Source organism: Giraffa tippelskirchi, chromosome 2, assembly GCF_054371585.1.
Source record: "Giraffa tippelskirchi isolate mGirTip1 chromosome 2, T2T-mGirTip1v1.2.pri, whole genome shotgun sequence".
Lineage (NCBI taxonomy): Eukaryota > Metazoa > Chordata > Mammalia > Artiodactyla > Giraffidae > Giraffa > Giraffa tippelskirchi.
The window spans coordinates 170,493,780-170,509,044 of record NC_137276.1 but is presented as its reverse complement, the minus strand read 5'-3'; the positions used below and the strand labels follow the sequence as shown (position 1 = coordinate 170,509,044).

General features: G+C 40.9%; 2 protein-coding genes across 9 annotated transcripts in view; one reads left to right on the top strand and one right to left on the bottom strand.

Moving 5' to 3' along the window:
* Window positions 1–8,636, bottom strand: part of TMEM39A (transmembrane protein 39A) — a 28,667-nt gene extending 20,031 nt beyond the window's left edge. For all 8 annotated transcript variants that reach the window (XR_014077364.1, XR_014077367.1, XR_014077366.1 and 5 more), the window contains exons 1-2: window positions 8,354–8,636; window positions 7,017–7,203 (exon numbers count right to left, since the gene is read on the bottom strand). Coding sequence is in view for 3 of the 8 variants with exons in the window: in XM_081571973.1 (XP_081428099.1) it covers window positions 7,017–7,129 (113 nt within the window). In the remaining 5 variants the exon portion in view is untranslated. The remainder of the gene's footprint in view (window positions 1–7,016; window positions 7,204–8,353) is intronic.
* Window positions 8,637–12,522: 3,886 nt separating this feature from the next.
* Window positions 12,523–12,864, top strand: LOC145539463 (large ribosomal subunit protein eL38). Its single transcript, XM_081573533.1, has one exon. The coding sequence runs from the start codon at window positions 12,586–12,588 to the stop codon at window positions 12,796–12,798; it is 213 nt and encodes a 70-aa protein (XP_081429659.1). The 5' UTR covers window positions 12,523–12,585; the 3' UTR covers window positions 12,799–12,864.
* The last annotated feature ends 2,401 nt before the right edge of the window (window positions 12,865–15,265 follow it).

The following is a 15,265-nucleotide window of genomic DNA, read 5'->3' as shown; positions in this document are numbered from 1 at the left end:
ATTACTGACTCAATCAAAATCAATTCATCTCTCCTCCATGCCACTATTACACCTAAACAATGCCTTTATTGCACTTTTCAATTGTTCAATTTTCAAAAAATTGTTATACAACTTTTTCATACTGTTATGTAACTTTCTGTATATATATATATATATATATATATATATATATATATATTTGTCTATCATCATAATCTTAAGGATAGAGACAGTCCTTCTCCTAGTTCACTGCAATTACATACGTTTAGGTTGAGAAGACAGTAGACCAATACAGTCATGAAAAAGAGGGAGCTCTCTCAAAACACAGACTAAAATGTAGAAATTTTAATCCCTATCTTATTCTTTCTTTTATGCTCTCTTATAGGTCACAACTAGTTGGGCTATCTAAAACGATAAGCTAAGGCTAAAGAATAAAATTTCCCATTATTTGTATGCCTATGAACAGTAAGAGATCTAAGAGTCTATGCTGTTAATAGAACAAGGAAAAGAGGCTTCATTTGGCTATTTCCAAAGAAGATTCTAAAGAGGGAATAACATTAGTGTTACCACTCTACTCTAAAGTTTCCAAATGTAGAATTCTGGCATTAGCATGTGACACTGACAGCACTTAAAGTGACTTATGGGAATATAAACTCTGCTCATTCTGAACCATTCTAAATAGTTAAGAATACCATGGCAGAAACTAGAAGGGAAGAGAGATAGAAGAGAAGAACAGGGATGTGTGAGGTCGGAAAAAGTTTAAAAAGTTTCTTCCCCTCAATCTCAGAGTACATTGCAATAGAGCAAGCTTACCAAGGGGTGGGTTGTGATCTACCAGCAGGTCTCAGAACCTCATCTGCTCAATCATAAATTAATCATTAATACACCAATGCCCTCTGATCTGTTCTGGGAGCTGGGCCACAGCACTACGCAACTCTAGGAAGTGTTATTCATAAAGAATAGGACGTGAAAGATTCTCTCTGGAGTTTTTCAAGTTGGTGGACTTGAATGGAGAGAATTAATGCCAGCAATCATTCTATTGCCTCACTCCATTTAATCACAAAATATGGGGGAAAAATTCTGAGCAGTCTCTACTCTAGAACAAGCTAAATATTCTCTAGAACAAATAAAATTTCCTATTCCTCTTCAGTCAAAAGTATATGCTAAACTATTTGTTATGATTTAAAGGTTAAAATGGTTTTCATAGAATTTTCCTAAATAAAGCAGACTAATGTGCCTCCTTATGCGAAGAGTTGACTCATTGGAAAAGTCCCTAATGCTGGGTAGGATTGGGGGCAGGAGGAGAAGGGGACGACAAAGGATGAGATGGTTGGATGGCATCACCGACTCGATGGACATGGGTTTGGGTAGACTCCAGGAGTTGGTGATGGACAGAGAGGCCTGGCGTGCTGCAATTCATGGGGTTGCAAAGAGTCGGACACGACTGAGCGACTGAACTGAACTGAAATGTGCTTCTGCCGTTAACAAAGTTATTAACACTCCAGGCTTCAAGAAAAATATTCAAAACAAAGTACAAAAGATCTATATCTTTGAAACTACCATATGATCCAGCAATCCGACTCCAGGACATATATCCAGAGAAAACAACAATCCAAAAAGATATAAGCATCTCAATGTTCAGTATAGCACCGTCTACAACAGCCAAGACATGGAAGCAATTCAATGTCCATCGACAGAGGAACGGATAAAGAAGATGTAGTACGTATATACCATGGAATATTACTCAGCCACAAAAAAAGAAAATGAAATAATGCTATTTGTAACAACATGAACAGACCCAGAGATTATCATACTAATTAAGTCAGACAGAGAAAGACAAGTATCATATAATAGAGAGCTTATATGTGGAATCTTAAAAAAGCTATAAATGAACTTATTTACAAAACAGAAATAAAACCACAGATGTAGAAAACAAACTTATGGTTATCAGGATAAAATGGAGGGGAGGGATGAATTGGGAAATTAGGATTGACATATATACACTACTATTTATAAAAGAAATAACTAATAAGGACCTACTGTACACCACTGGAAACTCTACTTAATACTCTATAATGATCTATATGGTTATGGAGTGGATATATGTGTATATATAACTGATTCACTTTGCTGTATAGCAGAAATTAACACAACTTTGTAAATCAACTACTCTCCAATAAAATTTTTTTTAAAAAAAGATTCACTCAATCCTTCTCCCCTCTATTTAGAGAAGTGCTGCTCGTCTGAATGCCCATTAAAATTTGGCCCCTAGTTCCCTGGTCACATTTATCATTTAACATTGAAATATTCTCTCCCCTGCTGGGCAGTAAGCCACTTGTAATCAGAAATCAAGATGTTAGGGAACCGTTGACCAAAACCACCCACCTTGGCATAATAACTGCTTGCATGAGTTGTCTCATAACAGGAAATCCCAATAAGGAACATGGTGCTGCTGCTGAAAACTAACTGGAAGAATTTGGGAAGGGCCAAAAGGAGGAAGGAGATGCCAGCCCATAATATGTCCGCTAACCTCCCAGAAACCTTCATGCTAGAATCCATCTTGGCTGAGAGATGGAGTGTGCCACCAGGAAGTACCCTGAGTCAGACCAAATATGGGCAAAGCAAGATGACTGGCCAGAGACAACTTGGAAAGCTAACCCTATTACCCGTAACACCTGAGACTGCAAGCCACGTGGCAAAGCAGTTCTCCGGGCCTTCCTTACCTTGCTGCTCTCCACCTGAGTGCCCCTTCCCAATAAAGTCTTTTGCTTTGTCAGTTAAAAAAAATTTTTTTTAAAGATCTGTATTTGTGATATCCTATACAACCTTGGCTATTATACTTCAAAGCCAAAAGACAAAGAAACAAACATCAAATAAAGTGATACAGAGCATTAGAGGGAAAGAGGAAAGTATTCACACACATTGAAAATTTGAGAGGGTATATGATCAAAGCATTTTAAAACCAAAAACAAATGAACAAAAAAAGAGCTAAAATAAACAGACTTAGTAAATACATCTCAGAAAATTAATTATAGAAAAATTTGAGAAACTTTAGAGAGAAATCACTTAAGAAAAGTTAAAAGCATTGTTCCTCTGAAAGAATATAAAATAGATTCAAGAAAAGCAAAGTGACACAAAGGTTTGAGATACAATGTGGGAGAGTTCCAGTCCCAGATTTCCCACTAATCAGTTGTGGGTTTTTTGTTGTTTTTGTTTGTTTGTTTGTTTTTGGCTATGCTGGGTCTTTGATGAAGTGTGCGTGCTTAGTTGCCCTGAGGTACACGGGATCTCAGTTTCCTGACCAGGGATCGAACCCATGTCCTCTGCTTTGGAAGACAGATTTTTAACCACAGGACCACGAGGGAAGTCCCCCAATTGTGGTTTTTGAGACAGTAACTTTACATCCCTAAGCCTCAGTCTCTTCATCTATAATACAAGGGTTGGAAAAGATTCTCTTTAAAGAAATTTTCTCAATGCTAACACTGAATATTCTCTTTCAAATGGGGCTGCAGTCCCAACAATCATGCCTAAGCTGATGATTTGCTAGGAGGACTCGGGCATGTAGTTGTGTTCACAGCTACAATTTGTAACAGCAGAAGGATACAAATCAAAACCAGCAGATGGAAAAGGTACCAAGCAAAGTCTGGGGGAAACCAGGTGCAAACTTCCAAGGGTTAATCAATGGAGTCATATAGGATGCACTTAACTAGTTTAGCAACTAGTTATGACAACATGTGTAAAGTCCCTCTACCAGAGAGGTTCATTACTAAGCAAGCAGCGTTTTTACTGGAGGCCAGCCTAGCCTCGTAAACACTCTTTAGCTACCACTAAGTCGCTTCAGTCGTGTCTGACTCTGTGCGGCCCCATAGACGGCAGCCCACCAGGCTCCGCCGTCCCTGGGATTCTCCAGGCAAGAACACTGGAGTGGGTTGCCATTTCCTTCTCTGGTGCATGAAAGGGAAAAGTGAAAGTGAAGTTGCTCAGTTGTGTCCGACTCTTAGCAACCCCATGGACTGTAGCCTACCAGGCTCCTCCGTCCATGAGATCCTCCAGGCAAGAGTACTGGAGTGGGGTGCCATTGCCTTCTTCGAGCTAGCACTATCAAAATTCCAGACTCTTGAGACGAAAGCAGGTGTTCAGCGTAACAATTTGTAGAAAGGACTGGGTACAAGACTGGCATCTGAGAACTTAACTGGTAAACAGTTTTCTCCACTGACACAAAAGTTTCTCTAAATAATAAGAATGGCTTACTGTCCCTAAACTCTCTGTGCAAACAATATGGATTATGCTGAACTCTGTTTTGTCCTTGTATGCAGGAGAGTTAACACAGCAGACCTAAGACTAGCCTTTATGGAGCCAACAAACAGCAGATTCTAGGTAAGAAAATGGATAAGTCAAGAAAACTTTAAAGGAATAAAAAAGAACTAAAAGGGACAGAGAAAGCAGTGATCATTTGAACATGTTCAAGTGATATTAACAAAGTATGCAAGAACAAGACAAAAGAAAACAGAAAATCACTCTTAGTCCTTCTCAAGTAAGATTCTCCCTCAACTAAAAGCTCTCTAGAAAACTCCGAAGTTCACAGTATATTCTCCTTCTTTAGGAAGCAATCATCTAAGAACATAGTCCCAAGAACAAATTCCTGCTCCCCACAGGTGGAAAGCAGGACAGGATGGATTTCAATTTTGATTGTGTCACCAAAATAGCTCTTTGGCATTCTCAAGTTTAATTTCACCAAGCAGGTCACAAACATCAAACCAGGGCAAACGTTTTCTTTTCAGCTGATCTCTGTTTTGCAGAATCAAATACAACATCTAAAACTCAAACAATTACTTAATTCTCTCCTCAATACAGACACTCCAGAAATGTGTTCTCCACATGTGGACATTACTTTTCTTTAGAAACACACCTCCTAAAACTATATTCTAGGCTATTTAACACTGGTTTTACCCACACTTTTTATACCTTTCCCCATGTCTTATAAAACATCCTATTCCAGGCTGCTTCTTTTCCATCGAGAAACAAACACAGTAAATCAGAAAGATAAATATGGTACATAAATGCATATATATGGAATCTAGAAAGACAGTACCAATGAATTTATTTGCAGGGCAGCAATGGAGAAACAGACATAGAGAACAGACTTATGGACATGGGGAGCAAGAGGGAGGAAGGCGAGGGTGAGATGTATGGAGAGAGTAACATGGAAACTTACGTTACCATCTGTAAAACAGATAGCCAATGGGAATTTGCTGTATGAAAATTTGAGTTCAGGGAACTCAAACAGGGGCTCTGTATCAACCTAGAGGGGTGGGGTGGGGAAGGAGTGGGAGAGAGGTTCAAAAGAGGAGACATATGTATACCTATGGCTGATTTATGTTGGTATTTGGCAGAAAACAACAAAATTCTGTAAAGCGACTACCCTTCAATTAAAAATAATAAATAAAATCAGGAAAAAAAAAGAAAAAGAAACACAGAACTGTCTTCTTCCAAATTGGCCCCTTTAGGTAAAAATGTCACAAAATAATCCCTCAATAACAGTTTCAGTGACTTTTCAAACCATGAGCAATTGTTATTTTTCACTTTATTCTAATCTGTTGAAAAATAAGTCCTTCTCCCCACCATTCCAATAAATTGCTAAAGAAATATATGTTAGAGGAGGAAAGCTGCAATATATGTTAAATGAGAATCAAGGCAATCATAACGAAAACCTTGAAAGCCAAGATAGGCACAGCTATAATTTTCTATGGCAATTTGAAAGCACTGAGTCACTAAATAAGTAGTCAGTATATATTAGTAAAATTCAGCCATGAACTTCAAATAGGAAACATCCTCCATCTCAGTACCTATGTTGAATAGCACCTTTCCTTAAGAGCATTTTCACATATTCTCATTTAAAAAGTTTTCTTTATTAAAAAAAAAAATATGTGTTATTTGTAGAAATTTTGGAAAATTCAGAGTAAAGTTTTTAAAAGTTACTGCAATTTACTACTCTATTTATTTCCAAGCAGAAAGTATTTATGAAACAGAAAGTATTATCATTTTTAAAATGAGGAAATCCACAAGAACAGAAGAGTAAAAGTATTACTCTGGAATAAATTACAAGTACTCTGTATACATATGTAGATACAAAATTTGGGTTGAAAATTAATATAATGAGAATCAGAGACTGGAAAAATCCCTTCAAACTGGAACTTCAGGGAGAGCCCCACTGAAATGACAAGATCAGAACTGACTCTGAAGACAGTAGAGCTTGGGGTGGAAAGTCAGAAAGAAAGAAGTGCACAAATAACATCAGGAGAGCCTGAAAAGACAAGAGTAGTAATGACTGCTAGCTGTGAACATTAGAATCCAGGCCAGAGAAATCGCTATTCAGATAGGAAATAGGAAAAAAAAAAAATTATCTTAACCAAACAATCCAGTAAAAACCATCTCTTTCTACTGAGACATGATCGAACCTCCTGATAAATTATTCAGGATAATTTTAAAAATAATTCATTCTAACTTTTGAAAATTAGGGGCAGAGATAAATTTCCATTAAGAAAATCAAATTCTTTATTCTCATGCAATATGACACAAATCTTAACATGTTTAGGCTAAAGCTGATAAGTTTAGTCATTTCAACTTTTTGAACAAAGTAATTTTTAAGACCCCTGATAGGATATGACAATTTTAGAATCTCATGTTAACTAATAGCTTTAATTTGCCCTCCTTGAAAAAGAATCCTAGCAAGTAAACCATCACATTCATCTTGAACTGTAATTCACTTCTACCTTCTTTTAATAGCTAAAAAAAAAGTGACAACTAGAATTTATATTATTGGCCGTAAGTATGAATCAGCCTTTTTTTATATTGTGGGCATCGCAACTTTCTACCTCCAAAGTATTCTGAAATACACAGCTTCCAGTTTTTAGGGTCAGGGTTTCCACTTCAGTGTCAAAAAATAATCCTGATAGCAAATATCTGAATAGTATGATGACTTCTGTATTAGCCTTACTAATCATAGAATATTACAAGTTGTCTTATTTCTTCTTTACCTGTTCCTCAGGCCTGTTCCATTGCCACAGCCTCCTCCAACCAAAGTCTGTAAAGAAGGTAAAGCTGAACGGCTTAGCTGCTGCCGACTAGGGCCCCTCCTTCCACCGGGCATGTCCGGGAACCAGTCTGCTTCCAGTGCCACCTATAGTTGCAACCCAGGTTAATGGTTGTCAGCCTGTTTCAACGCTGAACAAAAAGAGACATTTAAATATCAGTTTGCTATCTTTAAAGTAAGCAATGTAACAAAACAACCAGAAAAACTGAGTAAGCAGACCGTGTAAAAGAATGCTCCCAATGTCTATCACTGACTTCATTCTAATGAAAGGACTACTCAAGACTCCAGTGGGTCAGAAGCCTAAATTCTAAGCTTTGTTCAGCATTAGGGAAGTCACATTTGTGTCTTTCATCAGTAGACTTGTTTTACATGACAGATTTTACCATCAGTTTACAAGAAACACTGAATATATACAGTTTCAACACAGATGTGGTATTTCACAGTAAGCCCCTTGAAATACAAGAGAATCAGCACTGTCCAAAATGTTAGGTTTTGTTATCAGGGGATCTAGATTCTGAGATCAACTGTATCATTTATTATCTGACTCTGAGGCATTTAACCTCTGAGTCTGTTTCCTCATCAGAAAAAAAAAGCATTCCTTGTCCTACAGAGGCGGTTGTCAGGACCGACAAAGATGGGTTCAAGTACACAGAAAGTCTTGTAACTCTTTAAAAGTAAAACTGTTCAAGTGCTATCTCCATATGTTGGAGTGAAAATATTGTAAAGAGATCAAGGGGATGCCCACTGCAGAAAAACTGATGTAAAATCGTTTAGAAATTACTGAAACTGCAGTATTAAAAGTAATACATAAAGACCCTCAGTAAAAAGAAACTGTGTTTTCATTAATCTATGGAAAAATTATGGTTCTGTCAATATGGATACCAAGAATCTGCTTCCTGAACAATACAACTTAAAAACCGAAGAATGACACCATGGAAAAACCCTGGTTTTCAAAACGTTACAGCAGATATTCTGTTCCCTATTCCTAACAGCTCTCGGCTGCAGACTAACAAACGCTAGGTGAGACAAAGCATTCAAACCATTGGGTGTAAGGGCAGCTGGTCCTTGCTCAATTAACGAGCAAAGGAAAAGAAAAGTGTAGAGCAAAAAACTGGGACCGAAGGCGAGGGGAAGGGGTGGTGGAAGGTGGGCAGTGAGAGAACACAAACTTCAACAGACTGGCCTCTATGAGGGGACGACAAAGCGGTCCCCGCCGCGCAACCTGGAGGGCCGAAGCAGGCCCGGGACAATCGGACAGCGCGGCAGCTCGCAAATACTCACGCATGGAGGAGGCCAGGCCAGCGGGGCGGGATCCCTGGGAGGAGGCGGCGGTTTTATAGCTAGACCCCAAGCAACAGAACTCCCTGCCCACGTTGAGGCGCTGCAAACTAGTTGCTTGTCTGCGGGCTGTCCCCTCCTGGAGAGTCGAGAAAAGGTGTCCCGGCTCCGGGCTGCCAGACCCAGACCCCGAGTCAGTACCAGAGTCAGAGCCACAGCCAAAGCTAGAGGCAGAAGCCAGCCCCGTCAGCACTCATCCTCAGTCTCCATTACCGCGGAGCTGAGCAGACGTGGCAGCGCACGCCGATGACGTTAGCTCGGCGACGGACGGCCGCCCCAGGAACGGCAAACAGGCCCCCGGAACTACACAGGAGCCCGGGGAGTGAGCACCCCGCCCCCTCCTGCGTGCACCTGCGTAGTGGAACTCGCCTTCTCCGTGGGTCTCGTGATCTCTCCTTCCCCAGCCAGCGCTGAAGAAAGTATTTCCTCCTTGAGCCTAAGTCACCAAGCCCCAACGATATGCGGAAAGCATGCTAGGGTCCTTCCTGTTATCTCATGGACTCCTAGTAACAACCGTGTTCAAATTATCAATTCCCTTTTTACAGTTGGGGAAGGTTAGGAGATGTCATCTAAAGTCACTGCTAAGCGAAGGCAATCAAGACCCAAAGTTGTGCTTAAGCAGCCAGTCGTGCGCTTCTTGTATGTTGAGAAAAGTACTAAATGGATGCTGGAGTTAGAAAAGTGCATACCACAAAGGGCTCACAGTCTAGTAGAAGAGACAAGACACCAGGAATATTACAATTTATTACAATAAATGTAACATAAAAAGTATGTCCAAGGTCCAGAGATAACAGGCAAGACAGGGTAGTAAGTTCTGTGCAATAGTGGTGGTGTCATTCCCAAGAAAATCTTCACAGAGGGCTTGGGGTTTAAAAGACAAGACTGCAAGGATGAGTAGGGAGTTTGTGGGAGAATAACCTCGTATTACTAGTAAAGGAAGTGTTCGACAGAAAGGTAAGAAAGAGGGCAACATCAGTAGTGAATTCAGAAACTGTCTATAGTTTGGTGTCAGCAGAAGAGTAAGAGTATCAACGAAACACTTGGCGTGAGATTTCTCGCTTTGTAGATTTAAAGCATCTTAAAAGAAAACCTTATCCAGTATATGATTAGCTAACCTTTACTGAGAGATTTTTTTGTTTGGTGCCGGTTCAGTTCAGTTCAGTCGCTCAGTCGTGTCCGACTCTCTGCGACCCCATGAATTGCAGCACACCAGGCCTCTCTGTCCATCACCAACTCCCGGAGTCTACCCAAACCCATGTTCATCGAGTCGGTGATGCCATCCAACCATCTCATCCTCTGTCGTTCCCTTCTCCTCCCGCCCCCAATCCTACCCAGCATTAGGGTCTTTTCCAATGAGTCAACCCTTCGCATGAGGTGGCCAAAGTACTGCAGTTTCAGCTTCAACATCAGACCTTCCAATGAACACCCAGGATTGATGGATGGATTGATGCATCTCTAAAATCTCTTTTAGGATGGATTGATTGGATCTCCTTGCAGTCCAAGGGACTCTCAAGAGTCTTCTCCAACACCACAGTTCAAAAGCATCAATTCTGCGGCGCTCAGCTTTCTTCACCGTCCAACTCTCACATCCATACATGACCACTGGAAAAACCATAGCCTTGACTAGACGGACTTTTGTTGGCAAAGTAACGTCTCTGCTTTTAAATATGCTATCTAGGTTGGCCATAACCTTCCTTCCAAGGAGTAAGCGTCTTTTAATTTCATGGCTGCAGTCACCCATCAGCAGTGATTCTGGAGCCCAAAAAAATAAAGTCTGACACTGTTTCCACTGTTTCCCCATCTATTTCCCATGGAGTGATGGAACCAGATGCCATGATCTTAGACTAATAGCTTTACATATTTCATTTAAATCTCAATGTTTTGATAGTATTCCTGTTTTTTACAGAGAAAACTGAAGGTAAGAAAAATAACTTGTTAAAACCTAGCTAATATTATCCAGCTAGTAAGTGACACGGAGAAGGCAATGGCACCCCACTCCAGTACTCTTGCATGGAAAATCCCATGGACGGAGGAGCCTGGTAGGCTACAGTCCGTGGGGTCGCTAAGAGTCAGACATGGCTAAGCGACTTCACTTTCACTTTTCCCTTTCATGCACTGGAGAAGGAAATGGCAGCCCACTCCAGTATTCTTGCCTGGAGAATCCCAGGGATGGCGGAGCCTGGTGGGCTGCCGTCTATGGGGTCGCGCAGAGTCGGACATGACTGAAGCGACTTAGCAGCAGCAGCAGCAGTAAGTGACAGACCCAGAGTTTACAGCCAGAATGACCGATATCGGAACCACTAAAGTTAGTAATATTCCCAAGTATTTTTACTGTCCTTGTGTACCACAAAGCTTTCTTTCATGCGATATAGATGATTACATATTTTCATTGTATTCACCTGTAGGCTTATGATACATTTCTTTTCAGTATCAACTACTGCTTGCTACTCTGAAACTCTTTGCCGCTTTTCCATTGGTTCACCAGCATTCATCTTTCATTCAGTGCCTACTATGTTTCAAGCACTGTGCTTCTGAATAAGATATGTAACTGCCCTCCTGAAGGTTATATTCTGAGAGACACATTTACTTAATATCAATAAAATACTGTTTTTAAGTATTATGAAATAGACAAATGAGGGAGTAAGGTAGAAAATTAGGGTGCTGTTTTGAGGGGAATCTGTCTGAAGGAATGCCATTTCAGCAGCAACTTGAAGGAACCAGAGATGCCAGGATGAGAGAGAAAAACAGTCCAGATGGAAAACAAAACATAGGCAGAGATTCTGAGGTGGGTTAGAACTTGGCATGTGTGAGAAACTCAGTGTAAAGCTGTATAGCCAGATTATGTTGAGCATGAAATGACTTTGAAGACACAATGAGCTTGAACATGGAGGGTCTTTTATTAAACTTAGTGTTTGCATTTTAAATTAGTGGCTGGCAAAGACCTAGAAATCTGTGGTTTTCTTAATTCCCAGGAGAATTCTAGCACTCATTTACATACAGCAACCACTGGAAATAAAATCTTACCGGTTAAGGAAATGAAACAAGTAATATTTAAATTCATGTGTACCTTATTCCTCCTGTGTAGAGGGCTCACTTACCTCTCGATCTCTCACTTCAAATATAAACATTGTAAAGTTGCAGAAAATATGATTTATTTTCATTTCAAAGACCTTATAGCATGAAGTGATTTCCATCATCTTCTGATCACAGAAAACTGTAATTGTGGAAACTAAGCTAGTTTATTAGAGTTTCTATAATTATTCTCCACTATATTCATTTTAAACTAACTTTGAAGGGAAGGTTATTGTGTTCATCTATGTAGTACCTTGCTTGGTGGGCTTTTGATTAATTATTCACTTTGATGTACTGCACACCTTCCTGGAAGTAGAAGAAACTGACTCATTTTCATTTGGATTCCTAAAGAAGGCTTGTAAGATACAGTATTAAGGATTCATTTTCTCCTCTTCCCCACTCACCCAAAATGAGTTACATAGCCATTCCTAACTGCTGCTGCTGCTGCTGCTGCTGCTAAGTCGCTTCAGTCGTGTCCGACTCTGTGCGACCCCATAGACGGCAGCCCACCAGGCTCCCCCGTCCCTGGGATTCTCCAGGCAAGAATACTAGAGTGGGTTGCCAGTTCCTTCTCCAATGCATGAAAGTGAAGTCGCTCAGTCGTGTCCGACTCTTAGCGACCCCATGGACTGCAGCCCACCAGGCTCTTCTGTCCACGGGATTTTCCACGCAAGAGTACTGGCGTGGGGTGCCATTGCCTTCTCCGCATTCTTAACTAATTAACATTATTTTATCTTCCACCATTCCTCAACATACATCCTAAATGCTTCACTACCTTCAACCCAGGTTCTACTCCCACCTGCAAATTATGGCTTCCCCCTTTCAGCATTTCTAGCACAATATTCATGAACTGCAACATCTCATTTTTTCAGCCTGGAATACAATACACCCTTCCTGCCTCTTTTTCCAGATTTCCATATTGATCTTTCCCCCCACTGAAACCAGTAGCATTCAGGTATTCTTAAATTGTAGGAAAGATATTCCCATCTGAATGCAGAGTTCCAAAGAATAGCAAGGAGAGATAAGAAAGCCTTCCTTGCTTTTCCGCTCTCTTCGCTTCTCGCCCCTTGACGTTCCGGCCGCGCGCCCCGTGCCTCGTCGCTATGCCCCGCAAAATTGAGGAAATCAAGGACTTCCTGCTCACGGCCAGGCGCAAGGACGCCAAATCCGTCAAGATCAAGAAAAACAAGGATAATGTGAAGTTCAAAGTTCGATGCAGCAGATACCTTTACACCTTGGTCATCACAGACAAGGAGAAGGCAGAGAAGCTGAAGCAGTCCCTGCCCCCAGGTTTGGCCGTGAAGGAGCTGAAATGAACCACGTTCGCTGCTTTGAACTGTATTAAATTTTTTTAAATTCTCAAAAATAAATAAATAAATAAAGCCTTCCTCAGCGATCAGTGCAAAGAAATAGAGGAAAACAACAGATTGGGAAAGACTAGACATATCTTCAAGAAAATTAGAGATACCAAAGGAACATTTCATGCAAAGATAGGCTCGATAAAGGACAGAAATGGTATGGACCTAACAGAGGCAGAAGATATTAAGAAGAGGTGGCAAGAATACACAGAAGAACTGTACAAAAAAGATCTTCACGACCCAGATAATCACGATGGTGTGATCACTCACCTAGAGCCAGACATCCTGGAATGTGAAGTCAAGTGGGCCTTAGAAAGCATCACTACGAACAAAGCTAGTGGAGGTGATGGAATTCCAGTTGAGCTATTTCAAATCCTGAAAGTTGATGCTGTGAAAGTGCTGCACTTGATATGCCAGCAAATTTGGAAAACTCAGCAGTGGCCACAGGACTGGAAGAGGTCAGTCTTCGTTCCAATCCCAAAGAAAGGCAATACCAAAGAATGCTCAAACTACTGCACAATTGCACTCATCTCACATGCTAGTAAAGTAATGCTCAAAATTCTCCAAGCCAGGCTTCAGCAATACGTGAACCGTGAACTTCCAGATGTTCAAGCTGGTTTTAGAAAAGGCAGAGGAACCAGAGATCAAATTGCCAATATCCGCTGGATCATCAAAAAAGCAAGAGAGTTCCAGAAAAACATCTATTTCTGCTTTATTGACTATGCCAAAGCCTTTGACTGTGTGGATCACAATAAACTGTGGAAAATTCTGAAAGAGATAGGAATACCAGACCATTTGACCTGTCTCTTGAGAAACCTGTATGCAGGTCAGGAAGCAACAGTTAGAACTGGACATGGAACAACAGACTGGTTCCAAATAGGAACAGGAGTACGTCAAGGCTGTATATTGTCAGCCTGCTTATTTAACTTCTATGCAGAGTACATCATGAGAAACGCTGGGCTGGAAGAAACACAGGCTGGAATCAAGATTGCCGGGAGACATATCAATAACCTCAGATATGCGGATGACATCACCCTTATGGCAGAAAGTGAAGAAGAACTAAAGAGCCTCTTGATGAAGGTGAAAGAGGAGAGTGAAAAAGTTGGCTTAAAGCTCAACGTTCAGAAAACTAAGATCATGGCATCTGGTCCCATCACTTCATGGGAAATAGATGGGGAAACAGTGGAAACAGTGTCAGACTTTATTTTTTGGGGCTCCAAAATCACTGCTGATGGTGATTGCAGCCATGAAATTAAAAGACGCTTACTCCTTGGAAGGAAGGTTATGGCCAACCTAGATAGCATATTTAAAAGCAGAGACATTACTTTGCCAACAAAAGTCCGTCTAGTCAAGGCTATGGTTTTTCCAGTGGTCATGTATGGATGTGAGAGTTGGACGGTGAAGAAAGCTGAGCGCCGCAGAATTGATGCTTTTGAACTGTGGTGTTGGAGAAGACTCTTGAGAGTCCCTTGGACTGCAAGGAGATCCAATCAATCCATCCTAAAAGAGATCAATCCTGGGTGTTCATTGGAAGGTCTGATGTTGAAGCTGAAACTCCAATACTTTGACCACCTCATGCGAGGGGTTGACTCATTGGAAAAGACCCTAATGCTGGGTGGGATTGGGGGTGGGAGGAGAAGGGGACGATGGAGGATGAGATGGTTGGATGGCATCACTGACTCGATGGACATGGGTTTGGGTAGACTCCGGGCGTTGGTGATGGACAGGGAGGCCTGGCGTGCTGCAGTTCATGGGGTCACAAAGAGTCGGACACGACTGAGCGACTGAACTGAACTGAAATTGTAAATAAGCTCCCGGGAAGCTTGTTTTTCTTCCTACTAAATCTGAATTCCTTCAGGGCACAGATCTCATCTTGTATTTCCAGAGCCTAGGGTGTCACCATGCACATTTTACACAATGGACACATACTTGCAACTGTATGATCACTGTATATGCCTACACTTTACAGTATAATGTTGTCCTCCGTTGTTTTTTTTTTTTCCTGAGTCACCCCAACTGTTATAAATTGCTATTACAAAGAGACGTGTGCTATATACTGTTTGCAATCCTTTGAGGTCTAACAGTACTGTAGACATTCAGGTGCTCAAATCGATGCTCTTTAGTAAAAAAGAAGCAGTTTGAGGCCGTGGAAAGAACTGCTAGCCCGGGTTGTGTCACTAACTGTAAATCTTTGGGCGAAAAAATGTTTCCTTTTGGGCTTTCAGTTGTTTGGCTGCAGAGAATAAGATGTTTTCAAGATGTTATAGAATGTAAAGAACAAATATGAGACATTTTTCCCCGGGGTGCCATTTATTCATTCTCTCCTGGGATTCGATTTTATCTGAGAGATGCATATATATGTATATATAAAGAGCGCGAGTTCAGCTCTAAACAAACGAGCAAGTCAGCGGCCTGCGCCGCCTTC

Coding starts and splice junctions, on each gene's coding strand:
- LOC145539463 (XM_081573533.1), top strand. CDS start 12,586: ATGCCCCGCAAAATTGAGGAAATCAAGGACTTCCTGCTCACGGCCAGG.